The sequence below is a fragment of the Anolis carolinensis genome, chromosome 6, assembly GCF_035594765.1.
Source record: "Anolis carolinensis isolate JA03-04 chromosome 6, rAnoCar3.1.pri, whole genome shotgun sequence".
Lineage (NCBI taxonomy): Eukaryota > Metazoa > Chordata > Lepidosauria > Squamata > Dactyloidae > Anolis > Anolis carolinensis.
The window spans coordinates 88,788,170-88,815,148 of NC_085846.1; the positions used below are offsets into that span (position 1 = coordinate 88,788,170).

The window sequence follows — 26,979 nt, forward strand, 5'->3', positions numbered from 1 at the left end:
AAATACAGTAAATAAATCACAGAAATATGTAGTTTCACTGTCATGAGCAAGCCAAATTAAAAAAAAAATCCCAGAATAATTTTGTGCTTTGACAATGAGATATTTACTAGTCTCCCACCCATGCCAGACAACCATCTACTCAGACCAGTATTGTGAACACAAGACAATAGGCCTCGCATGTGGATTTGAATATTGACTCAGCATTAGTAAGAGCTGGCATTTAGGTTCATTGGAAATATCTGCACAAAACAGTTGTTTGTACTAAGAAAGAAAGCTGAACATTTCATAGCCAGACTAAAGGCTGTGAATACCCAAATATAGTCGGTCCTCTGTATCCACAGATTCAACCCCTTACACAGCTTGAAAGATTTCACACACACAAAAAATGCAAACCCTGATTTTGCCATTTTATATAAGGGACACCAATTTACCATGCAATTGTGTATAATGGGACTTGAAAATTCATGGATTTTGGAATCCACAAGAGGTCCTAGAACCAAACCACAGCACATACCAAGGGCTTCTATACTACTCAGTAAAAGTATGACCTGGAATACTAAAATATCTGCTTTGGCTAGAAATGCCCTCACCTAGTTTAGGAAGATAATCAAATGGTGTCCATACTGAAAGCTTCAAAAGATTACTTTGGATTCTATCTCTAAGAAACTCCAGCTGAATGATATTGTGAATTATTATTTACAAAATAACTTTTCCAAGCTCTGTCCACACAAGACTTATGACTATGGTGATATGTGGGTGAGCTACTTTATGCCCTATTAATGTTCTGCACTTCTCATTGATTTCTGTTGAAGAGTCCCCTTCAGGGAAGATAAAGCAGGGTATAATAATAATAATAATAATAATAATAATAATAATAATAATAATAATAATAATAATACCACCTGCCAGCAGCAAAGAACTGGTGGGATCACAAACCAGCAAAGGTTGTGGAAAATGAACACGCAAAGATACTGTGGGACTTCCAAATCCAGACTGACAAAGTTCTGGAACACAACACACCAGATATCACAGTTGTGGAAAAGAACAAGGTTTGGATAATTGATGTCGCCATCCCAGGTGACAGTTGCATTGATGAAAAACAACAGGAAAAACTCAGCCGCTATCAGGACCTCAAGATTGAACTTCAAAGACTCTGGCAGAAACCAGTGCAGGTGGTTCCGGTGGTGATGGGCACATTGGGTGCCGTGCCAAAAGATCTCAGCCGGCATTTGGAAACAATAGACATTGACAAAATTACGATCTGCCAACTGCAAAAGGCCACCCTGCTGGGATCTGCACGCATCATCCGAAAATACATCACACAGTCCTAGACACTTGGGAAGTGTTCGACTTGTGGTTTTGTGAAACGAAATCCAGCATGTCTATCTTGTTTGCTGTGTCATACAACATCGTTGTGTCAATAATAATAATAATAATAATAATAATAAAAAAAAATCTGACTGGATCAAAGCATTGAAGAGGAGAATTAAAGATGGCTCTTCTCCTAACTAAATTCAGACAGATTTGACTTTCATCATCTCCAATATCTAGTAGTGATGGGAGCTATAGCCCAATGCAATTGGAGAGCACCAGGTTGAAAGAGATTACCTACGTTTAATGAAGCTTGGCATCTAGCCGCAAGTAATTATACACTTTTTGTTTTGTTACTACAATAATTGCAGGGTTAGACACAGTTCCTGCAGAGATAAATTGCTCTTCCTTCCACTGTAAAGAAGACAAGCATTCTTGTCCTACTAGGCTTCATTTGAGCATAAAATAGAGCAAACCACAATTTCTACTTCACCCTCCTCATCTAAATTAGAATACCTTAATAATAGTCTAGCATGTAAAAACACAAATAATGTTTTGATAATTATAAGGTAGAGATGTAAAAGTAATGTCTAATTCTCTACGGCTGTTCTAAGATCTTCAGCAGAAGAACATAAAGCATAGAAAAGTAGGTTTAGTGTGCTGATTGTTACACTATAATTTTGCTTCTCAGCATTGCCTCTCACCTCCAAAAATAATAATTCCTGTAGAAAAATGTTTAAATGCCTAATAAGAGGATGTCTTGCTTTGCCTAAGGCCTTAAAGAGCATTTACAACCATTAATTTAAGAGTTTTTTTTCTTCAAAAAAGTACTTCAAAAAAATTTTTTTTGAAAAATTTAGGGCAGTGGTTCTCAATCTGGGGTCCCCGGATGTTTTTGGCCTATGTCTGCCAGAAATTCCAGCCAGTTTACCAGCTGTTAGGATTTCTGGGAGTTGAAGGCCAAAAACAGCTGGGGACCCCAGGTTGAGAACCACTGATCTAACTGAACATTAATATATTTACAGCATAATAATTCTTTGCTCGGCATCCATTATGCTATGAAAGCAAAAAACTGACAATCATTTGTGCAGTTCTTCTCAGCAAAAGCAGAAGTTGACAGCTAAAACTGAGACATGACCGCATTGATGTGTACACTCATTATCTTTAATATACAATAAAGTTAATGAGAATTGCAGGAGCATGGAAATCAAATTCTACTCTAGTTTGGGTTGGCTGCTGGAGTCAGATGTTGATATGTAAACTGGGGAGAAGACAGCTATAAGAAATCATAATAAAATGTCTATTAAACCACACATCACAAATTGTTTGCCTACTTTTTCCAAATGGCATGTGAAATGCTTTAGGATTATCTAACTGCAGTATGTTTGTCTCCAATGAAAAAAACACACACATTATTGGAACGTAGTCAAATGGTTTTTTCTAATTCAAACCATCATGTTAATGTTTTATTGGTTTTGTTTTTAGGGAATCTTTCAAATGGCTTTTCAAAAGGCAATAAACAGAAGAACGCAATAGAAATGAGAACAACATCGATGGGAAATGTTTTCTATAGATTAGCTCAATCATGCTGAAAAGGCTCCAAGTAAAGACTCAAACAAACCTCCTTATTCCCATGTGAAAGCCACCACCAAGAGAATCTTTGTCATAATTCGAAGGAGTAAATAATTGTTCTGAGAATCATGCCAAGAATAGTGAAAGTAAAAACTTGCAAGTTCTACTCTATTATTTTTCTTCTTCTTGATCTGTGATTTCACATCCATGCCTGTGGAGCATGGGGGTTAAAAATGGGGATTTTGAAGGATGAAAATGATCCCAGTCTAGAGAACACGTGAAATTCTTTTGAAAATACTTACAGCACTGTTATAGTATTAGGTGGAATTTGGGGGTTTGTAGTTTAGTGAGGTCCAATCCCCTGGCTAAGAATTCTAAATGTTCCCCAAACTACAAATCCCAGGATTCCATGCCATGTTGTCATGGCAGGTGAAGTGCAATAAGACCGCTATTAATATTATAAAGTTCTTCATTATCAAAGGAAACTAAAGACTTTCTGATGTCACATCTGGTAAAAATGAAAGCAGGGTTAGTCATGTTTAGAGAAGGGCCAATGAAATTAATGGGACTACATTTCAAATATTTATAACAGCCAGCCAAATTCAGAATCTTTTATATTGCTACACAATTCTAGAGAACTGATGCTGCACGTCCCTATTTTCTTCTTTCCCACTAAGCAAATGAAATAAAATCAGTTTCCTTTCTTGATGGAAAAAGTTAAATCCTTGATTCCAATTATAAGTCTCATAAATCAAGATCCAGAGTCTATGACACTAAAATGACTCTGCAAAACATAGATAAACAGGTGGATGAATGGAAAGGTAGACACACATACCTAATACATGTAATTTTGTAGAAATTCCAGCTACTGGTACTGAATGGCTGCATGCTACTGAATTAACAAGCTTAAAAATAATAGCTTGAGCGTGTAGCCCAATGCATTCCTTCTTTCATAGAATAAATCCATACTTAAACCACTAAGCATATACATATTTACCAAATATGGTAAAGAGCATTGGGACAAGCTAAGACCCTAAGCTTGTTTTGAACCTTGATTTAAGGTTCTAGCTTGTTCTTCTGGTTAGATTCTGCTGACATGGATGTAATGGGAAACTACTGTTAATTTCAGACCTAACAGTTTTATCATTTGTTATGTGAAAGAGAAATATGAAAGGACTGTGTGCAGGGACAGCGGGTTCATTTGTCCCTTTATTAAGTGGTGATCTGAACTAGCTCAATGCAGAAATGGTGAAAATTGATAGACTCTCCTTCATATACAAGCATATCTCAATCAGAATAAACATTGGTGAGTCATTTTCATTTTTTTTGTACTCAGACTTCCCTAGTTAAGGCAAAGTATATCTAGGAAATGTAACCTCATGTAAGACAAGGTCAAAGTACTTATTGTTTCAGTTTCAGACACATCTTGCCTGAAAAGATGTGTCTGAAATTTTGACCCAGGGTGGAAGGACACGTAGTTCTCTACAAACAGGGACTCAGTTTGCACACCTTTAGAGCCATCAGAGTTTCATGAACTACCATGAACCTTTCCTCTAAGATCTCCAGAATAAAATGTCAAAGAATGTGTTTTAATATGCAATCCTAAAATATTAAGGATAAAATAAGCAACATTGGACACAGTGGGAATAAGGTTTAGCACCTTGGAGAGTTCTTTTGCCATGTAGACGAAAGCCCAGAGTGGACTTTCCACCACACTGTTGTGGAAGCCACCACAAAGGGAGTTGGAGGAATTTCCCTATATTTCATAAAACTATTGAAGGGTGGTTATCCTATTTCTAGTAAAAAGCTTCAAATTAATCAGCATGAATTCAGAACCATCTACTTAGAGAAAGCGCAGTAAGTGAAAAATTACGTCTTGTACACAGTGTTTATTTATTAAAGACATATTTATGCTTGACATATGCCTTTTTATCTCCATGCTAATCTGCATGGATGATTTGTTCCCTTATCTGCAACTTAAGAAGGAAATGTGTTGCTTAACTTTTATGGCTGGTTGGAGTCTATAAGGAAATTCCCTCTGACTTTTAAAGTATACCAGCAGGCGTAAAACAAATAAACTAACTGACAATTTGTTGTCAAAGGCAATTGCTTTTTTTTAAAGGGAAGGGACATTTTTTAAAGATGAAAGAAAGGGGGAAAATATCCCATGTTTTCAACTCTGTGGCTGTCTAGTGTAGATTAAATGTTTGTTTGAAACCACCAGGCTGTAAACATACCAGAGGTTTTTATTTTGCTCCTCCTTTTGAAGATTCTAGTTCTTTGAAAATTATTCAAAGGGGACAATGTTCACATTTCATCACAATCACAATTACAAGGAATTTTCAGCTGTAAACTGGACCACCCTTACTTTGAAGAGTTCTGTCAATTTAAGTTAAATAATAACCGCCTTGGAGGATTTCTTGGATGACTGTAGGAGTCCTCTTTTTCTTCTGGAGCAAGTTAAAAAGTAATTGAAATTAAGGTAATTGTGTTTGCCATCTATTCAAGCAGACCTAATTTTGAAAGATATACATTTCTCTCCATAGCTGTCCTCTCATAGCCAGGCTCCCTGCGGATGGGGGAGGGTTTTGACAAGCAAAAGACTTAAAACATTCCCTTCCCACCTCACCTCATTCAGAACAAATATTGGAAAAGAGTATTTCAATTACAGTTCTCTGAATCCTATACACTACAACGCCCAGATTCTCACGATCGCAGAGGAATTCTGGAGGTTGTAGTCTTGAAAGGCAACATTTTAAAGCTCTGGTTCAGAATCTATTGGGACTACTATTTATGTGAAAAAAGGTGTATATATACATGAATGGAATTCATGCAATTCATGTCATCCTTGGTCTGGTCCTGATCAATTAAAATGCTCAAAAATATGAGTACTGTATTTGCAGGAAATCTATCTCTAATTATAACAACACAGTTATTCTATCAAGCCAGGCATCAATTAATCCATGAGTGACTAATATGCCTGAAGGTACAACACCTGTCATACTTTTTTATTTAAGTAGTCACTACCCACAACAAACACAGCAAATCAGAAGCACAAACATCAGGAAATAAGCTTTCCTGTACACTCCACCATGCGCATGATGTGAGCGAAACCCTGCAAACATTTCAGACTGTAACGGAGTAAACTCATTTCATTCAAGACTCTTATTAATTTATTTCCTAACCTAAACAGGAAGAGATCATGCAATTTTACAGTACAGTTAGCTTTTTTATAGTAGTAGGCGAGTTGTAGGCATAATAATTAGAAATTCATTAAAACATACACCAGACTCAAAAGTAATGTAATTTTATCTCCAACACATGTGTGTTTGTGTGTGGCTAAGAAAGCTGGATATGTTTAACCTGGAGAAGAGAAGGCAAAGAAGTAACCTGATAGCCATGTTAAAATTCTGGATGGATGTCTTATTGAATTTGGAGCAACCTTTGTTTTCTGATACTCTAGAGATTAGGACATGGAGCAATGGATTCAAACTACAGGAAAAGAAATTCCATTTAAATATTAGGAAGAACTCCTGACAATAAGAGCTGTTCAGCAATGGAATATGCTGCCTGGGAATGTGAAGGAGTCTCTTCTGGAGGTTTTTAAATAGTATCTTGAGGAAAAGTGTCCAAACATGACAACAAAACCTCAGTCAAGGAGGCCTCCCAAAAGGAAAAAGTAAATCCTGTGAAGACCTCTGAGAGAAGGAATGGGCAGATATTTCTCCAGTGAGTCTGATATTTATCATTCTTTTGTGGTGCTAACTCCAGCAATGAAATAATGGCAACAGATAGCCTCCATGTCAGTAGGATGAAAAATCTATTTCATGTGTTTTTTTTCCAAAATTTAAAGGAGTTGTCCAAAATGCTAAGCTCTATTCCCAAAATAGGTTCAATACTCTGAATAGCTGTTTTGCGCTGACTCCACTTACCAAGAGGTCACCCCAGCCACTGTCATGGTGTACCAAAGAGACAGAACCAGGTGGTAAAAGGAAATTCAATATCAGCCTTCAACCCTTGTGTTTGCAACTTCTGAGGTGCTCTAGGATCCTACCCATGTCCCAAGTCCCCATATAAAAAGGGGGTGCCCAGATTTAATTAACTGGATCCCTGCGACCATCCGTTGCCTGATAAATAACCAATAATCATAGTTGCCACAGTGCAAATATGTTTGTTACAGCTTTCTGTTCTAAACTAACTCATCAATGAAGGGTCTTCATCAGCCGTAAGTGTCATTTCTAGTTCTGGGTCTGTTGTTCCTTCCTCTCACCGCTCACAGGGAGAAGCATGAGGGCCCAAACATCCCTGCTTAAAAACATGCTTCCTTCCACACAAAAGAACAGCCATTTCCCAAAACTGGCCAAATAGGATTAGCACTATGCCAGGGCATTATTCCAACAGACTATTTTGCCTGAAGGAACAATGGTGGCATTCTATCAAAGGATCATATTGAGTAGTCTCTTCTATCGTCTCGTAACAAGCAATCCAACCTCTGTTGACAGAGAAATGCGATCACCATCCTGCTGTTCCAACAACTTAGTAAAACCCAAAGGCAAACATGCAAAGCCCCATACCAGTTTAATGGGCATGCTTCCCACCCCACAACAATTCTGTAGAGTGTAATTTGGCAAACATGCTGAGAATGATCTGTTTAAAAAATGTTGGCCTCACTCACATAGCAACTTTTTCCCTTGGGAAAAAAAACGAGGTCAAATTCATCACAGCTACAAATTGTATATTCTAAATGAGGATTGTGCAAAGTGCTGACTCTGGGCTACATCTGATCCTTGGAACCCGAGAGTGTGGCCCTTGGAGCCCCTAGATGCCCTCCAGTGTGACCCTCCGGGCAAGCGTGGGAGAGGAATACCCCCCTTTCTCTGCACAGTTGACCACCCTTTTCTAAACTCTTGAGGTTAATCTACTTTTTAGATACATTCAGCCGCATTCCTGTCTCAATGTCTACTTTGCTCCAATTAGGAATACTAAATAGATACGGGGTAAATGCTGCTGGAATGCAGCTCTAATCTCATCTCAAGACTGTCTATTGCTGATAGAGACCATATACCAGTGGTTCTCAACCTGTGGGTCCCCAGATGTTTTGGCCTTCAACTCCCAGAAGTAGGTAAATTAGCTGGGATTTCTGGGAATTTTAAGCCAAAACACCGGGGACCCACAGGTTGAGAACCACTGCCAAAGACCAACAAAACTAGGGGCTACAAGTCACCTACACTTGATACAGTTCATTATCATGTACACTAACTAGCCAAAGCTTATGCTTTCTGAGAAATGCCAGCAACTGAACCTGTGACCTTAAACATGCAACAGTCTTCTCTACTTATTGAGCTACATCTTTTCTCAAAAGTCCTTTTTGAAATAGAAGACCATATCTTATATGAAGTCAGATCACTGTTTACAGCACTTTCCAAACATAACTCTTTCCTAATCCTTCCTGGTAATATTGAATATGATACCTTCTATACCTGAGGCACATGCTCTATGAAACCCACAAAACCGCTGGCCTGGGAAGATTAACAATGCAGCTAATAGCTGTTCCAAAAGCAAGTGAATGTACAATACCTTCAGGAGGTCTTTTGGTTCACTTCCTTCATCCACAACAATCAATTGAGCTCTTCCATTCCGTTCATTGTCCCGAATACCGATAGCAACCTGAGTAGCCTTCAAGCGCTCATATTTATTGCATGTAGAGCCACACCACTGGTATATGTTCTAGAACAAAATTAAGACATCTTTGGTTAATAGGAAGCTCTATGAAAAGTGTACAATATCCCGAGCACTTTAAACATCCCATTAATGAGTGAAGATTGGGATGGTGGTCAGGCCAAGAGAAAGCTTTTCTTGGCAGTTTCAATTAGGAAGATCTGGGCTTTCAAATAGTATGAACTTATGTATACTTTTAAAAGACATAACCTACACTTTGAATTCTGAATTATATTTGGACTGATTCATAAATATCTTTGCATCTAGAACAAAAAGACATGATATACCTTAACAAGAAGGAATTTTTTTGTGACTTGGATACACATATCTAATAGCAGACCAAAACAACCTATGACATATCACAGTGAACCAAATAGTTTGTATTTGCATGATTTAACTAGACTGACCAGTATGCTGGTTTTAACGGCTAGAGCTTGAAATTTCTAGTTGGTAACAGGAGACCAGGAAATGTAAAATTAATTAATTCCTTCACATATAGTTTTTTTAAAGCCTTCCATTTGGAAATAGAAGTTTTGAAAAACAAGTAGCATGAAACTATAATAATTGTATTCACAGGAAAAAGATCACCTGCTGAGAATCTAGCATGGCATGTATAATTCAAGACAAGGACAGAACGATAATTTCTCCATGTTAATTACAGAGTGAACAAACAAACAGTGAGAAGTCATAATAAAAGTTAAATTGGTTTTGTACAGAATACATTTAAAGATGGCATCATATTCAATAAGAAAGGAACAAGAGAAAAATATGGAAATAATTTCTCGACTACTTTTTAATTTTCTTGGATTGAACATCAGCAAGCCCAAAGGATGGGTCAGATTAGAGAAACTAATAAACGGATGGGAATATGGATAGGGAAAATTGGGAGAAAATAGGAAATGGGTGCATTAAATAATGTTGCATTAAAGAATTTGTTGAAAGGTCCATTATTTTATTTCATTGTATTATTCACTTGGTATATTTGATGCTAGGTAGTTGTGAGCAAGATATCGATAGATAGACAGACAGACGGACGGACGGACGGACGGACGGACGGACGGACGGACGGACGGACGGACGGATGGATGGATAGAGATATATATCCCCTATGCTGAAGCATGATAAGCAATTGGCCAGCTAAAACCTCCCAACAAAGGATTCCCCCCAGGAGGCAGGCAGCCTTTGAATCTTGTGAAATAAACATACTTAGATTGGTAATAACCCCCCCCCCCCAAAAAAAAAAACTGGAAAGTGGAACAGATTAATATCAAAGCTTTAGTTCCATCCTTATGCACTTTGCCTAATTTTATCTCCAATTTTAAACATCTTGTTCTTTGGCTAGACTTCATGGCCAATCGTGCATCCTGAACATATACCCAAAGGAGATACACATAAATAGTGTTTCCTGGTTGGAAGTAAAAGGAATACAAAGCAAAAGCCTACAATGAGATTCTAGGCTTAAATAGCTTCACTACAATTTTGAGTTTTGATACATATTTCAGGAATGCCACATGAACTGCACAGTATGTGCATACACAAAAATACTGCATGTTCCCATAATATAAATGAGTTCCAATTTGGATACTGTAGCATGATTCTTAATAATTTGATCTAAACGGCATATCTGAAAGCCCTGAAACTACAAACTCACAGTTTGAAGGAGAAAAGATCCCTAAATCTACAGATAAGTTCAATTAAGCAACCTGGGGTTCCCTTCTCAATACTCGCTAATATGACACTAATATGTTTCTGTAACATTTCAAAATACCACACAACTATTTAAAGGGAAAATAGTATTATATGTTTCTCAAAATATTGCTTTAAATTGGTTCTGATTTTTTAGGACAAATCGCTTTGGCGTGTCCTTTCTACAGTCTATAAAAATAACCTTTTCACACAGCCAATTCTCTCACACCAGAAGCGACTTGCAGTTTTTCAAGTCACCCCTGACACGGAAAAAAAAACCCTTTTCACGGACAATAAAACAGAACACAATTCATTCTTGTGTTTTCAAAGAGAGTATTTTTAATTCCCTGTTTAAATACTGTAGCAAAGGGGAAATTCAGAACAAGGAAATCTAGTATTCTGTGAAGTCTGTGGTTCTGAGCTTTTATTTCAAATCTAGTGGAGTCACTGGCAATGCAGAAGGTAACAAATGCAAAATAGATATAAACAAACAAAACTTTTCAAAACAGTGCAGAGGAGGAAAAATACCACAAAGCATGGTATTGCAATAATCAAATGGAAGACCAAACAATGTAGGATGAAAGAAAACATAAAAACACCATAAACACTTTACATCATGTCGACTACCATCTGTAATTTGGGTCTCAAACTGTCTGCTAGAGAGCCAGGTATTTTAAATAACTAGTAATGCTTGCAATTTATGATCACGGAATGCTTCAGAACTGAAAGCAAAATGGCCTGCAATTTGAAATAAGAGGATATTTCCCTATCAAAAAGTGATAGAACTATAGAAAGACTATAGTTCAGAGTCAGACACCGCTACCTTTACTATAGTTCAGAGGCTGAGGAGATTCTGTATATATATTTTGCATTTTAAAAACCCAGATTCAGTTCCAGGTATAATTGGGAATGATCCCTCTGTGAAACTGCTAGAGAATAAGTATAAAGGATACCAAAGGTTTCTTCTGGTGTAAAGCAGCTTCCTATATTTTGAAAAGTCTGCAGTAAGTTTCTATACACATTATCTGTGTAGAAATATTCTGTTTCTGGTCAAAGGGTTATGACTTCTGGACTAGATTATGGAATGTATGCTTCTCCATTTCGCCCTGGGTCTTCCTGTTTAATATGTATTTCTATTTCTGCTCATGCTCAAATCCTATCCATATGGCATTTGCCTAATAATGAACTTTTAGACTTCTTTATAAAATGGGAGCAGGGCTTGTTTTTACATATACAGTAGAGTCTTACTTATCCAAGCTAAACGGACCAGCAGAAGCTTGGATAAGCAAATATCTTGGATAATAAGAAGGGATTACGGAAAAGCCGATTAAGCATCAAATTAGGTTATGATTTTACAAATTAAGCACCAAAACATCATGTTATACAACAAATTTGACAGAAAAAGTAGTTCAATACTCAGTAATGTTATGTTGTAATTACTGTATTTACGAATTTAGCACCAAAATATCACGATATATTGAAAACATTGACTACAAAAATGGCTTGGATAATCCAGAAGCTTGGATAAGCAAGGCTTGGATAAGTGAGACTCTACTGTAACAAAATCAAACTATTGAGGGTAAAAAAAGAAGTACAGTAGAGTCTCACTTATCCAACATTCTGGATTATCCAACGCATTTTTGTAGTCAATGTTTTCAATATATCATGATATTTTGGTGCTAAATTCGTAAATACAGTAATTACTACATAGCATTACTGTGTATTGAACTACTTTTTCTGTCAAATTTGTTGTATAACATGATGTTTTGGTGCTTAATTTGTAAAAATCATAACCTAATTTAATGTTTAATAGGCTCTTCCTTAATCTCTCATTATCCAACATATCCGCTTATCCAACGTTCTGCCGGCCCGTTTACGTTGGATAAGCGAGACTCTACTGTATGTAGGCTAGCTAGTATAACAACAACACAAACAATATCAAAGTTTAAATTAGCATTTCATATTTCCAGTGCCACTCATGAGTCGAATAAGAGTTCCTTCCCCCCTCCCTCTTGTCTTATTTATTTATTTATTTACAGTATTTATATTTTGCCCTTCTCACCCCGAAGGGGACTCAGGGCGGATTACAATGAACACATATATGGCAAACATTCAATGCCAACAGACAAACAACATATATAGACAGACACAGAGGCATTTAACATTTTTTTCCAGCTTCACGATTCCGGCCACAGGGGGAGCTGTTGCTTCACTGTCCAGTAGTGGCTGTACTTCCTCATTCCTTTCCTTGTGTTTTGCTGGCAGTTTTATGATGTTGTAAATTAGTTAAATTAGCCTCCCCGCATAAAGCGTACCTTAATTTCCCTAATTGACAAATGCAACTGTTTTTCGGGGCTGCATAGGTCAACAGCAAGCCGGGTTATTTAATGGTCGGGGGCTTAACCCGACCCGGGCTTCAAACTCATGACCTCTCGGTCAGTAGTGATTTATTGCAGCTGATTACTAGCCAGCTGCGCCACAGTCTTCCATCTCTCCTGTCAACTGAGGACCTCTTCACATTAAGATCGGGATTCACCACACAACATGGCGACTGTAGTGGGGCTCAGAGTGGGGTGTGGGGAACCCGTTGCCCCACAATGCCCAGCTTCTCCCTCATCTCATCCCACGGGGGAAGCGTCAGCCATCCGGCTTCCCCGTTATTGCCTATGCAACACGGGAAACTTCCCATGTTGCCACAGCATAGGATTACAACACTCCTTCTTCACTTGCAGCATGGAGCCCTGCCAGAAGTTGATCTACATCATGGGATGGGAGCCAGCAGGCTCCATGCCGCAAGTGAAGAGGGAGCCTTGTATGACAGGCAATTTTGCCTATCAGATGCGGTAATTCATTCCATTCTAACCACTGCAAACCTTACAATGACCAAGCATGGCCCAATTATGGATATTAAGAGAGCTCAAATAGTTCATTTTATCCACACTCAATCCTGTGCATGTTTACTGAGAAAGAATTTGCATCTAATGGAACAGAATGCAATCCTTAGTAAATATGTAGAGCACTATAATCTTCCAGTGGAATCTAACTAATGAGGAAGTTCCAGCATTGAGTTATACTTTAATTTTTGTCCATGTGTTTTGGATTGGAGCCTATAACATAAACAGACCCTTCCTATTCTTCTTATCCTTCTGTAAACAGGTAAAACCCTTTTTTAAATCTTGCAGGTCTGTCAGAATTGATTTTTCAAGAGAAACTGGCCTCATATAACAAGCCGGACTTATTGTTGATTTAATTGGTTTAAACTGGTTTCACTTTTGTAATGGTTTTATTGATAATTTTGACTATGCTTGTTTAACTCTTGTAAGGTACCTTGAGTCCCAAACTGGGGAAAATTTGAGGCATAAATAAATATTATAACAATAGCAAGAACAGTAACTCCTTACAACAAGCCTCAGTGAGTAGAAGGGATCCTGTTCCCAGGTAGTCCCACAGGTTTACAGATTCAACTAGGCTATTTTCACATGATACTTTGTGTTTCATTAAAATATGTATTAGCTCCTTGGTAGTTTACAAAGCAATAATTACTTTAATATTTTAACTGATTAATAATTTCTTGTTATTGGCTCTGAGCTTCGTGGGAGGTGATATCTCATTTTAAGCTCTGATTATCAGTGCTTAAAATGAGATATCATCTCCCATGAATGATGACATAATAATCATTCATGAGCCCCTAGAGTGCAGAACAAGCTGAGACAGGTAAACACCTGGATTATCAAAACAATCTCTGCCTTATGAGTTGATGTGCTGTTTTTTTTTAAAGAAAGAAGCACATGAAGACACCCAGCAAGTACCATAGTAGAGTAGAGTCTCACTTATCCAACACTCGCTTATCCAATGTTCTGGATTATCCAACGCATTTTTGTAGTCAATGTTTTCAATACATCGTGATATTTTGGTGCTAAATTTGTAAATACAGTAATTACTACATAGCATTACTGTGTATTGAACTACTTTTTCTGTCAAATTTGTTGTATAACATGATGTTTTGGTGCTAAATTTGTAAAATCATAACCTAATTTAATGTTTAATAGGCTTTTCCTTAATCTCTCCTTATTATCCAACATATTCGCTTATCCAACGTTCTGCCGGCCCATTTAGCTTGGATAAGTGAGACTCTAATGTATTCCACAATCTCTTTGATGCAGTAATGTAATTTCAGGCAAGGAGAGGACTCATCAGATTGCTGCTATTGCTGAATAAATGAAAGCCAATTGCTTAGAAGTCTACCAGCAAACCCAGATCAATCTTCTAAAGCCAGACCCCAAACTACATGATTCTGGACTGCTGTTCTGTTTAAACAGTATGTTCCAATATTTTTTTTTAAATATATAATGAAACTTCCAAAATAATATTTGATTTGGTATAGCACTATCTAGTTTCAAGCATAAAACCAGGCTGAAGTACAAGCACAATCTTCGGAATGCATTTTGGCATTCTTTAATTCATTAAAAACCAATTAGAGCATCACAATCCTATGTATAAGATCACATAGACTTGATTAGATCTAAGTTTAAAATGCATGAGTCCACCTGGGGATGGTAAATCCTGCCACACAACCTGACAAGGTGAACCTAAGAGCCCTTTTAAATCTCAGATTTGCTCAGGCTACAACAATGATAGAGCTGATTCTTACTGGCTGGTTATACCCATGTTATCTGACAACACCAGGACAAAAAATGTGTAATACTAAAGCACAAACAGGAAAAACGCAGCTATCTGACATTAGCCTATGAAAAATAAAAAATGGTTTGAAGCCAAGGGAGCTTTGATTGACAATCTGAAAAGCTTTGTAAAGTAGAAAAACATAGCTACACTGGGAAGAAAACATGTTTAAAAGGTTTCCATTAATAGCTTCTGTTTTCCAAAATGCAGAACTCTAAAGCAACATCCTGTTCAGACTGAATTTTTCCACTGTGATTCTAAGTCATTGAGACATCAATTCTGTATAGTCTTGGACCAAACTCTTTTAATGTATGGCGTATATTTTGTCAGAAAGTAGACATACATTCAAGTTTTTGTTTCCAGCCAATACTGGAAATAAAAAAGAATATAGTCAAAAGAGCCAAAATATATCCTAAGTGGAAGCAATTGCTTTATTTCTTTGCAGCTTAGCATAGGCAGGGAAAGTAGGAGAGAGACGGGGACACTATAATAAAGTAAGTCCACCTCTTTCACCTATTTAACTATGGGGTTATTAGAAATATTTCACACCTCTTGGGACTCAGGATTTTTGTGCTTAGATATGTGCCCCTTAAAAGCATTCATTTTCAATTGCTGAACCTCCAGATGATTGACTCCCGGAATCCCTGATCTTTAGAGATGTTGGCTGGACCATCTAAGAACTGAGTTTAAAATATCTGGAGGATCAAGGATTGGGAACAGCTGAATGACAGAATAGGAAACAGTAGTAGAGCAGTACAGTAGCAAAAGAAATAAACAAGAAAGGTTGACTGCCTTCAAGAGGTACTGGACTACAACTCCCATCATCTCCAGACAGACTGAAAATTGTGCTCCAACACATACTAAGAGCACCAATTGGGGTTGGATGACATAGGTTGCATACCAGATCCCCACTGAGATATGGGAAAGGAGGGCGACACATGAAATGAGGACTAGAATAGTCATATGTACAAATGGAAAGAAAGAAGAAGTAGACATTTAAAGATACTGATATTCCCATTCTCATTTTAAAGTCTGTGCCCATGCCTAATATCTGTAACCTAGAGATAATGTTAGTGTATCTAATTGTAATAATTTTCTTAAACATCTAGCTACAATACCTTCTTCAACATGGTTATTATCCAAATCAATACCATCTCATATTTATCTTACCATTAGTGAAATGGACTACAGCCAGTCCCCAAATTCTGAACAAGTTAGGTCCTGTAGGTTTGTTCTTAAGCTGAATTTGTGTAACTCCAGACATACATAAAATACATACATACATACATACATACACACACACACACACAACATACATATAATATATATATTGCTTATAGCACAGGAAAGGTTTAACATCCCTGTGGTGTTTGTTTTGCTGTCTGTGCCCCTGTTCAGAAGATTTCACCTTGCTTTTTGTCCCTGTGATAATTGGATTTTGGAAAAAAAATGGCTTGTTGTGGAAACAAGAATTGGTGATAAAGCTCCAGTGGTAACTTTTCCCCATTGTAACTCTTTCAGGAGGGAATTTCTACTTCTGAGGGGTAGAATCCTCTCACTTCCTGATGTCTCACTCCTGTTCTTAACCATGAGTCTTTTGTAACTTGGCTGTTTGTAACTCGAGAAATGCTGGTACCAGTATATGATATTACCGATTTCTCCCACTGAAGCCTGTCAAATCATATCAGCTCCCAAGCCACACAGATTTACATCACCCAAACACTTTCTCATATTTCACTGTTACCTCTGAGCTCAGTTACTTCTTGTATGTGTTTTAATAGTGTTATGAAAGAAGCATAATTAAAGAAGTTCATCATGACTCAGAGCAGGAGTGAGTAATTTGCCCATTGTTTCCTTCAGACTGTGGTTTTCTAAGAGAGCTCTGGGAATCCAAGCATTTGTCCCAGAATTGCTTCTATAATTCAGTTCTAGAGGACCAAGAGGAGTTAGTTGCATAAATTATTTGGGCCTGGTGTTAAGAAAACTTTTGATCTACATTGGAAACTAATTATAAGCTTGGAAGCATAAACTGACCTGCTCTCAATAGAGTTTCCATGAAGAGTATTGGCTAATAATTTTCCACTATGTGGTTTTAATTCTATAGTTGCAGACATTATGGGTAAAATCCAGATGCTGTTAATTCCAACTTGAGTAGTCCTATGAATCAATAAGATGTATTATGTCAACATGTTATGAAAGTCCTGTTGAATCAACTAATCATTTGTGTTTGGAAGTAACGATTGGATTTAGGCCACTATGTTTATTCATTAATATCATTGTTCAAAAAATTTGAATGGTTCCTTGAAAAATCTAGAGATACATTATGACTCTGGTACACATGAGACCAGTACCTGTAATTTCATCCACCTGCATCTGACAAAATATGTAATCTGTAGAAATGTTCCTAGTCCTCCAGTAATTCGGTGATATGCTTCTGACAGAAGTTATCATAGAATCACTCTGGAGGACCTAACAAATTCCCAGAGAGAACAGCTCGCTATACATTTTCTAGGTTCTCCAGAGAGCAACCCTATAGTAATTTCCATCAGAAATCATTCGTTTCACTAGATTTGCTATTGTCTACAGTTTCCTGTTTCCAAGGATTGTATCCTCTGTAGATACAAGGAATGTATTTCATACTTGTATCCAGCTAACTCAACATCATTTACTTTGACTGGAAGTCGATCCCTAGTGCATCAGGCAGAGGTTTTTCTTTATGACAGAGGCCCCATCTACACTGCCATATAATCCAGTTTCTGAATCTAGATGATCTGCTTTTTATATGGCAATGTAGGTTTAAATAATCCAGTTCAAACTGGATTATATGGCAGAGTAGATCCAGCCTGAGGGAGGAGCTTCAGGTGTTGGAATTTGAATTCCAAGAATTCAGCACCTGAGCTGCATGGCCAATGGTCAGATATTCTAGACATGGAATCCAGTAGCACTTGATGCCTCTCTACTTGAGAACAATTTTCTGTAAAGGTTTTCAACTGCAAGTGCCAGGAAATAAATTTGCATGCAAAGTGCATACTGTATCCCTGAGTGATAATCTCTCCCCACAGCCTAGAAAAGTACAACTTTTGCCATGACTTCCAGTTTCCATTATGCCATGCTATTTGAAGGATTTTGAAAATAGTAGTCCATAACACAGCTCTTCTGATCACAGTCCTGCCCTGCCTAACAAAAAATCACGAGAGCTGAGAAATTATCAGAACTATTGGATGAAGTGGGATGGAGTTCACAAACGCCATATCAAATAAAATCTCTTAGGCCTTGTCGACAATGGTCATTTGTTCTGTGGCCAATCTGGAACATTATGCTCTGGGCTTGCCCTGGATCAACCATGATGGTAGGTATACATACTGGGCCAAATTCTCTGTTTTGTTGCATCAGTGTCAAGATGGTCCAGATGGGTTAAAAATGCATGGACCCTGTTGGCCCATTCCTTTGTCCTCATATAACCACCACTGCTCCTCACTGGCCAAGGAGCTCCCTGCAAGAACCTGGCCATCATAGTCACATCTGCTGGTGTTATTCTGGGGCACTCATCAACTAGGAAGGGATAGATCCTTTTTGTTGACTACTTGAGTGGTCAATAAGATCAGATTAGGGGAAGGGTGAAAGCAGCAATTCATGTATGGAAAATGGATCGAGCAATGGAACCTAATCCAGCTGTCCCCACAGCTGCAAGACCCAAGGACATTGTGAAGCAAATTTATGATAAGACCCAAAAGGTCCAGATTCTTATTAGAAGTCATTGAGCATTGTCAAAACTGTCAGTACCAGCTTTGGATGAGTATGGGATTTTTATTCATTTAGACATGGCCATAGCTTTGAAAGTGATTTGCATACCTGGTGACTTATCATTCAGTAATGGATTTAGTAGGTATATTACAATGGGATCTAGCAACTAAATTTAGACCTAAAACTCTATCCTCCCACATTCGTACCTGGACATTCTACTGTGTATAAAAGAGAACTCATTTCTGAACTTTCCAGTTTAGTTTTGATTGCATAATATAACAAAGGGTGGCAGCATTATACATGGAATGTCTTGCCAACTTTTCTCAAGTCTTTTATTACTCATTCTTGCTCTATCCCTTTGGGTACCACGGGTCACAATATTTTGCTTTTGCAACTCTTAATTTCTTTGGCAAAAGATTGCTTATTCTTAGTTTTTCATAGATTAATTCACTGGCATGCTGCCTGAGTCCCATGACAACAGCTGATAATGAATATCACATCCTCAAACCAGAACCTGTGTCATTGTTTTAGTAAATGTTACAACTCCTGATTGCACACAATGAGAGTAAACAAGACAGAAGAAAGCAGCTTTGATTCTCATCTTGTGAGAATCCACTTGCTTCTCACACACAAATGTCATTTCTACCTGAGAGTCATTTATTTCTTTTTTAAAAGTACCTTTTTGTATCTGAGTTTCTTCTTCAGACTATTTGCTATTGGAAGCATTTTAGAAATGTGTACATTCTAACAAATAGAATTTTCTGCTCAATCATTTGCTTAAATGCATAAAAGGAAGTAGCTAGCAGAAAACCACAAATACTTGTGGTACATAAAAATATCTATTACCACAGGGGAAGGGTTTGTAATATATAGAAGAGGAGCACGAACATAATGCCATGTGATATTCATTACATATTTGGTTTGGTTGGAAAACTTTGCAGTGTTGAAACTTACCGTTCCAAGATCTACAATGAAGCAGTCTCCTTTGTTGAAGCTCTCCCAGCTAAGAGGAACCTCAGTGGCTCGAACCACTCTCCGGCCTTTGATGTGCAAAAGTCTCCGGGCACTAAGGTCATTTGTGATGACATGCTTAAAACCTGATGCAACACCACCTGCCTATATAGATTAAGACAAGTATTAGCTTGTTCCTTTGGTCAAATTTACAGCTTAGTTACACCTTAGAAGTTCAGACATGACAGCAAATGTTATCTAGATTTACCATATAATTAAAACATCATAGATTGAGCTTCAAAATAGTTCAGCACGCCTTATTGGCTTTTGTTTTCGTACTCTGAGTATAAATTCATATGATGGGCTTTTCTCCCTTCTGCCAGTATGTTAAGATCTTTCATTATCAGTAACAGGAATAGGCACTCATGTCCCTTCTAGATGGTTGGATTATGTATTTTCACAGTGAATCTATTTTTTTTTTTGCCTGAAAGGGTATAACAGTATGTCCATCTGCTATGTAAACTCTAAGTCAGTGTTTTTCAAACTGCGGTCCTCCAGGTGTTTTGGACTGGTTGACTCATATCCTTGGATTTCTCGATGTTGCACAGGTTTCCCACCAAGATAATCATCCATCTGAACAGTAAAGATTGCTACAGCTGTACTTTCATCCTGAGAGCACTCTTTTTCTAAAATAAAACGCCGCCCTGAGTCCCTTCGGGTGAGAAGGGCGGGATAGAAATATTGGAAATAAATAATAAATGAATAAACTTCAGCTCCTAGAAATTCCAACCAGTTTACCAGTTATTAGGAATTGTGAGATTTGAAGTCCAAAACATCTGGAGGAGCACAGTTTGAAAACTCTGTTCTAAGACATCAAGTTTATGTGGGAATGAGGCCTGGAACCCCACTTCTTCAGTTTTAATATTAAACCTGAGCTCTCCCTTACTTTTGCCTTTCTAGCATTTTTTAAAATTCACCAGCTTCTCTAGAAAAGTTGCATAATCACACTACCTTATACTTAATGCCACCTTTAAAGTATCCGACAAATTGTGTTGACTCATATCCTTGGATTTCTCGATGTTGCACAGGTTTCCCACCAAGGTAATCATCCATCTGAACAGTAAAGATTGCTGCAGCAGTACTTTCATCCTGAGAGCACTCTTTTCCTAAAATAAAATGAAATAATTTTATTTCGAGGAGAAAATGGATAGCAAGGAAAAGATTTCAAATTGAAATTATACAAATATGTACAGTACTCACAAATTTCTTCCAATGTGGTATGGAAAATGAAATTCTTTGAGGGAGCACAAGAGAATAGTTCAAAAATCTAAAGGGCTGCCACACAAAAGAAGACAGCTTATTCTTCTAGGCTTACTCAGAGATCAGGGCAACTTTAGTGGGGCCAGAAACCAGTCTGCATATGTCTTAAACCTACCATATGCTATTGCTAAATTCTGACTGTAAGCATTTTTAAAACCTGCAGTTCAGAAGTCTAGTTGGTAGTAGGGCTGTGGGCAGCAAAACAGAGGGCTGCATGTTGCCTACCTGTAATTTATTGGTTTACAGAATGGTGAATATTGGTTGAGAGTAACCTATTGATATAAGAGAAGCTTGTCTATAGAACCAATTACTGAGGGACTCCTTGTCTGTAGGTCATTAGTACAGACTGAACAGTTCTCTACTAAATCTCTTCTAGTTATGTATTCTTTGTATGATTCTCCACCTTGAGATTTGCTGGACTGGCCATGCAGTCTGAATGCTTAATTGCCTCCCAAAGCAGTTACGTATTTTATTCTCAGCTCAAGAACAGAAAATGGAATGTTGGTGGACAACAAAAGAGATTTAAAGATGGACTTAAAGCTAACCTTAAAATGTGTAAACACAGAGAGCTGGGAAGCCCTTGCATTTGAATGTTCGAACTGGAAATCATCTCTTACCAACTGTGCTATGGATTTTGAGGAGGCACAAACAAAGGAGGGCAAAAGGAAGGAACATGCCAAGAAGAAAGTGCATCAAGCAAACCCTTGTCAGGACCACCTTCATCTGAAAATGTATGTCTTCACTGTGTAAGAACATGTGGATCCAGAATAGGTCTCCACAGTCACTTATGGACCCACCACCAAGACAATCATACTCAACCATGAGTAATCTATATATATAAAAGAGTAATGGCATCACGGCAATTCACAAAACAACAAAAGTACAGGCCCCCCAACCTCAAAATTTGACAACACAACCCATCATCCACGCCTCTAGGTTGATACAACAAAAAGAAAAGAAAAATAAAGTCCTAATTAGAGGGAGAGGAATAATTTGTTTTATCCAATTGCTGCCAGTTTAGAGGGCTAATCTCTGCCCACTTGGTTGCCTAGCTGAACTGTATCAGCTTGGGAGGTCCATCTGAACTTCTGATATCTGCATCCCCACACAGATCTATCCTTATCTAAATCAAACCACCATGTCTGCAGTTAATAAGTATCAGTAACATAGAGTTCCAACATAATCTTTCATCACAGCACTAGTTATAATTTTCCGCCACATGCACTCAAAGTAGTTATTTTCCATGCCAGTACTTTATGCTTTGAGCACATGTAAAACAGAGGTGGTATCATAACTTTATGATTAAAAAATGACAGAATTTATTAAAAGAAATATTTCTTACAGAGAACTCTGTGTGAACGTATTTGGACACAGAAAAGAAGAGATCAAGCTCTTTGCCCAGGTTCTTACTACTTATCTTTATGTTAGGAAGCACAAAAAAACCAACATTTTGTACAGCTTCTATGTTTTTCCTAGAAATCATAAGAGATATACAACTTGCCACATACTGAGGGTGGCAACTTGTTAGCAAAAATGCTAACTGTGCAGATTTGACAATAGCTGCTCAAAAACAAATATGCCAGATTGTAGAGGTGTACTGCTTATTAGCATGTACACCTGGCACTGAGACTCCTGCAGAAGGAGATGAACTAGATAGAAGGGAATCTTATTCTTCGCCCTGCCCCCAGCAATTGAAAATCCAAATTACACAGAAGTACTGGCACTGTTGGATGCCAACTCCAGTCACTATATCTGTATAGAAAATGGCTTCAATTACTTCTGACGTCAGGTGTATTACACTGTAGAAGATGTAGTTTGACAGCACCTGAACTGTCATGGCTCAATATTATGGATTCCTGGGATTTGGTGAGACACCAGCACTCCTTGACAGAGAATATGAAAGATCTTTTAAAAGTACAATACTCATGATTCCATAGCATGGGGCCATTGCAGTTAAAGTGGCATCAAAGTGCATTAACTCCAGTATAAAGGTATTGAAGGTGGACCCTGGCCAGGTAACTGAGGTACAAAATGTTCTAGTTTTGATGGATGCATTTCAGCATCCATCTAAATGTTCAACATGATTATGTGGACAAGTTGCTTAGACAGCTGAGGCCAACCACTCATGACTATGTAGACAAGTTCCTTGGAGAGCTGAGGCCATTAGACTCATGTCCATTTTGGCTCATTAAAATTGCCAAAGGAGAACTGGCCAATTGGATGGTGGAGGTTATAAATGTTTTCTTTGAAAGACAGTTATAACTTTTCAAAAACTATAAGACCCTCATTGAAAAACACTCCACTGGATGCCACCTCATTAGGAAAAAATTAGTCAGTCTCTAATCTTCCCTTTTTAAATAGTAATGAGTGCTGGCAACACAACTTCAAGCTTTCCTGGATGAAATGGATTACCTTTGATTTTTGTGAACTTGGTGCAAACTTGGTTTGGGACAGAAACAGCTTTGGTTGTCTTGGTGGATAACCTACACTGGAAGTTGGACAGGAAGAGTGAGTCCTTGTTGATCCTCCTGGATCTTTCAGCAGCATTCAATATCATCTGCCATGATTTTTTTTCTGGGTCATTTGTTTGATTTGGAACTTGGGGTCATTGTTTTACAGAGGTTCTGGTCTTTTTTGACTGAATAATCCCAGAAGGTGGTGTTGAGGGACACCTGTCCAGCTTTTTTGGGCATTAGCCTATGGGGTTCTACAAGAAGTGAACTGTCCCCTATGCTTTTCAAAATCTACACAAACACAAACAGACATGTTCAATGAGACAGCTATAAAGCATCTCCCATCGAGTCAGAATTTTATTTCAAACCCTTTTCTTTGCTTCTTAGCATAAAGCTGGGTTGGGAGGCTCTATGCTCAAGGTTTGCCTACCTGAACCAAATGGTTACAATCCAGACTGAGGCCTTCATCTCTCTCTCTCTCTCTCTCTCTCTCTCTCTCTCTCTCTCTCTCTCTCTCTCTCTCTCTCTCTCTCTCTCTCTCTCTCTCTTGTGTGTGTGTGTGTGTGTGTGTGTGTGTGTGAATATATGTACATGGTGCATAGCAAGTGAAAGATCAACCATAAACCTAGTTCCCTATCATCTGGCTTACAATCCACATGAGTTTACCTGAGCATAAAAATGAATGTAGTCTTAGAGTCCACGCTACATAGTTCATAAAACATGCAGTTCAGTTCTGAGAAAGCAATTGCATAGCAGGCACAGGTGAGGTAGAACTGGCATTCTGTTTTCAGTAAAACCCACACCCACTCAAACAAACATTTGCAAGAAGAAAATGGTGTCACCTGATGACCCAGTGCCTTTGATTGAGGCATGATTCACCTGAGGATCCTGTGGTGTCAGCTAAAGTGCAAGGTCCTACAAAAGTTATAAAAAAGCTTTTTTAAATTTTTGTTTATTGACTGTGTACATACAACGCTGACAGAGGATGTGAAAACATAGTGTAATAAAGTGTGGCTTAATATTGTAGTATAACATAATGGTTAGAATGTTGAACTAAGAGCAAAGAGACTCAGTTTCCAAACGCAACTCAGCTGTGAAATTCACTAGGTAAATGTTGAGTCTCCTAATCTAATCTACCTCAGAGGACATTTTGGAAAATTAGGGGTGGGGGTGGGGAGAAAAACATGGAAATGTCTATGGAGTCCTATGGGATAAAATGTATATTATTATTATTATTATTTTATTATGACACAGCAAACAAGATAGACACGCTGGATTTCATATCACGAAATCACAAGTCGAACACTTGCCAAGTGTCTAGAACTGTGTGATGTATTTTCGGATGATGCACGCAGATCCCAGCAGGGTGGCCTTTTGCAGTTGGCAGATCGTAATTTTGTCAATGTCTATTGTTTCCAAATGCTGGCTGAGATCTTTTGGCACAGTACCCAGTGTGCCGATCACCACCGGGACCACCTGCACTGGTTTCTGCCAGAGTCTTTGAAGTTATTATTATTATTATTATTTTGATTCTTTGAAAAGTGTGTGGGAGAGCCGAGAGCATTCAGGTTTTCCACAGGAGCCCTGCTATTTGTCCTCAAAGGACACTCTAACAAACGATCAGAAGTATCCAATCCAGAGAAGGAACAGTGTTCCTTATGCTACTTAGCTTCTGAAATCAGAAAATACCTGGTATTGTCTGATTTCAGAAAATAAGCAGCATTGGGGTAGCCAGTAAAGGCAGCCTCCAAGTTATGAACAAGATAGGGTCCGTAGGTTTGTTCTTAAGTTGAATGTATATGTAAGTTGGACTAAGTACATTTTTAAGTGTAACTTGGGTCATAGTAAAGGTAAAGGTTTCCCCTGACATTAAGTCTAGTCGCATCCAACTCTGGGAGTTCGTGCTCATCTCCATTTCTAAACCGAAGACCCAGCGTTGTCCGTAGACACTTCCAAGGTTATGTGGCTGGCATGACTGCATGGAGCGCCATTACTTTCCCGCCAGAGAGGTACCTATTGATCTACTCACGTTTGCATGTTTTCGAACTGCTAGGTTGGCAGAAGCTGGGACTAACAGTGGGAACTCACCTCCCTCCCAGATTCGAACCACCGACCTTTCAGTCTGCAAGTTCAGCAGCTCAGTGGTTTAATCTGCTGCGCCACTGGGGGCTCCAGTCATATATATATGTATATGTATATGTATATGTATGTATGTATGTATGTATGAAAAAATCCTGCCTGAAACCTGTAGAGTTCCTACCAATCCAAGGTAAGACTAGGTGGACCAATGGTCTGCCTCAGTATGAAGCAGTTCCTTTAAAAAATATTAAATATATTGAGTAAATAAATAAACAAACACACAAGTACTTTCTGACACTCCTGTGTAACCAGCTCAGCTACAAAACAGATCAATGTTATATACTATACCCAGAATAGGACTGGTCTGCCCCCTTTACAGAGAACAAAAAATCAAAATCATGTGTTGTTTTGGAAAACCAACTGCATTATTGTGGCATGAGTTTCTTTTTTGAATTGGTTTTCAAAGAAATGGTTGTTAGTTTATTTTAGCATAAAGTGGTAAAGCAGAACTGGAAGGGAGATGTGATGAAGGAATCCTGCACCATGTTTGATTCAGGGACAATTAAAGAAATTGTCCCTGGATGGCCTTTTTCTCTTTGATGAATGGGAGCTTCTCTGCTATTTACCATCCTGACATTTGTATGGAGGCAAAATAATTTGTTTGTTAATAGAAAGGAGGCAATACAGAGCTGTAAATAATATATTTACATACAACCTAGCATTGGGCCGTATAACTTCCAATTTGAATCATTGTTCTTGGTTCATCAATTACATTGCATCTTGATGATGATATAAAAAGTTAGGAATAGATGTCCGTTTACACACACAATGCCTTGCTCTTGATTGTTGTTTGTTGTTGTTGTGTGCCCTCAAGTAGTTTTTGACTTATGGAAACCTTAAGACAAACCTAGCATGGGGATTTCTTGGCATGATTTGTTCAGGTAAGATTTGTCATTGTCTTCCTCTGAAACCGAGAGAGTGTGACATGCACAAGGTTGTGTACTTTCAAGTTGTTTACAATTTATGAAGACGCTAAGACAAAATCTATCATGGTTCTTTCTAAGGCTGAGAATGTGTGACTTGCCCAAGGTCACCAAATGGGATTCTATGGCTGAGCAGGAATTTGAACCCTGGTCTCCAGAGCTGCAGTCCAATGCACAAACCAGTTCAGTATGAGCTTTATAGGCATCAATCCAATTCTTCTGATGCTCTTTCTGAAAAAAAGGTAAAGGTAAAGGTTTTCTCCTGCCGTCAAGTCCAGTCGTGACCGACTCTGGGGGTTGGTGCTCATCTCCATTTCTAAACCGAAGAGCTGGTGTTGTCCATAGACACCTCCAAGGTCATGTGGCCGGCATGACTGCATGGAGCGCCGTTACCTTCCCGCCGGAGCAGTACCTATTGATCTACTCACACTGGCATGTTTTCGAACTGCTAGGTTGGCAGGAGCTAGGGCTAACAGCGGGCG

At 38.2% G+C, this 26,979-nt stretch overlaps 1 protein-coding gene across 2 annotated transcripts in view; it reads right to left on the minus strand.

The window, feature by feature from the left end:
- The window catches only part of scin (scinderin), a 66,562-nt gene that overhangs the window by 32,921 nt on the left and 6,662 nt on the right, over positions 1 to 26,979 (minus strand). Inside the window, exons 1-4 of one of the 2 annotated variants that reach the window (XM_008112597.3) lie at positions 24,102 to 24,245; positions 20,674 to 20,828; positions 19,666 to 19,827; positions 8,461 to 8,610 (exon numbers count right to left, since the gene is read on the minus strand). In XM_008112597.3, the coding sequence (XP_008110804.1) occupies positions 8,461 to 8,610; positions 19,666 to 19,827; positions 20,674 to 20,828; positions 24,102 to 24,150 (516 nt within the window). In that variant the 5' untranslated portion in view covers positions 24,151 to 24,245. Of the gene's footprint in view, positions 1 to 8,460; positions 8,611 to 19,665; positions 19,828 to 20,673; positions 20,829 to 24,101; positions 24,246 to 26,979 lie in introns of those variants that run through there. The other variant, XM_003222131.4, reaches the window with a different exon arrangement.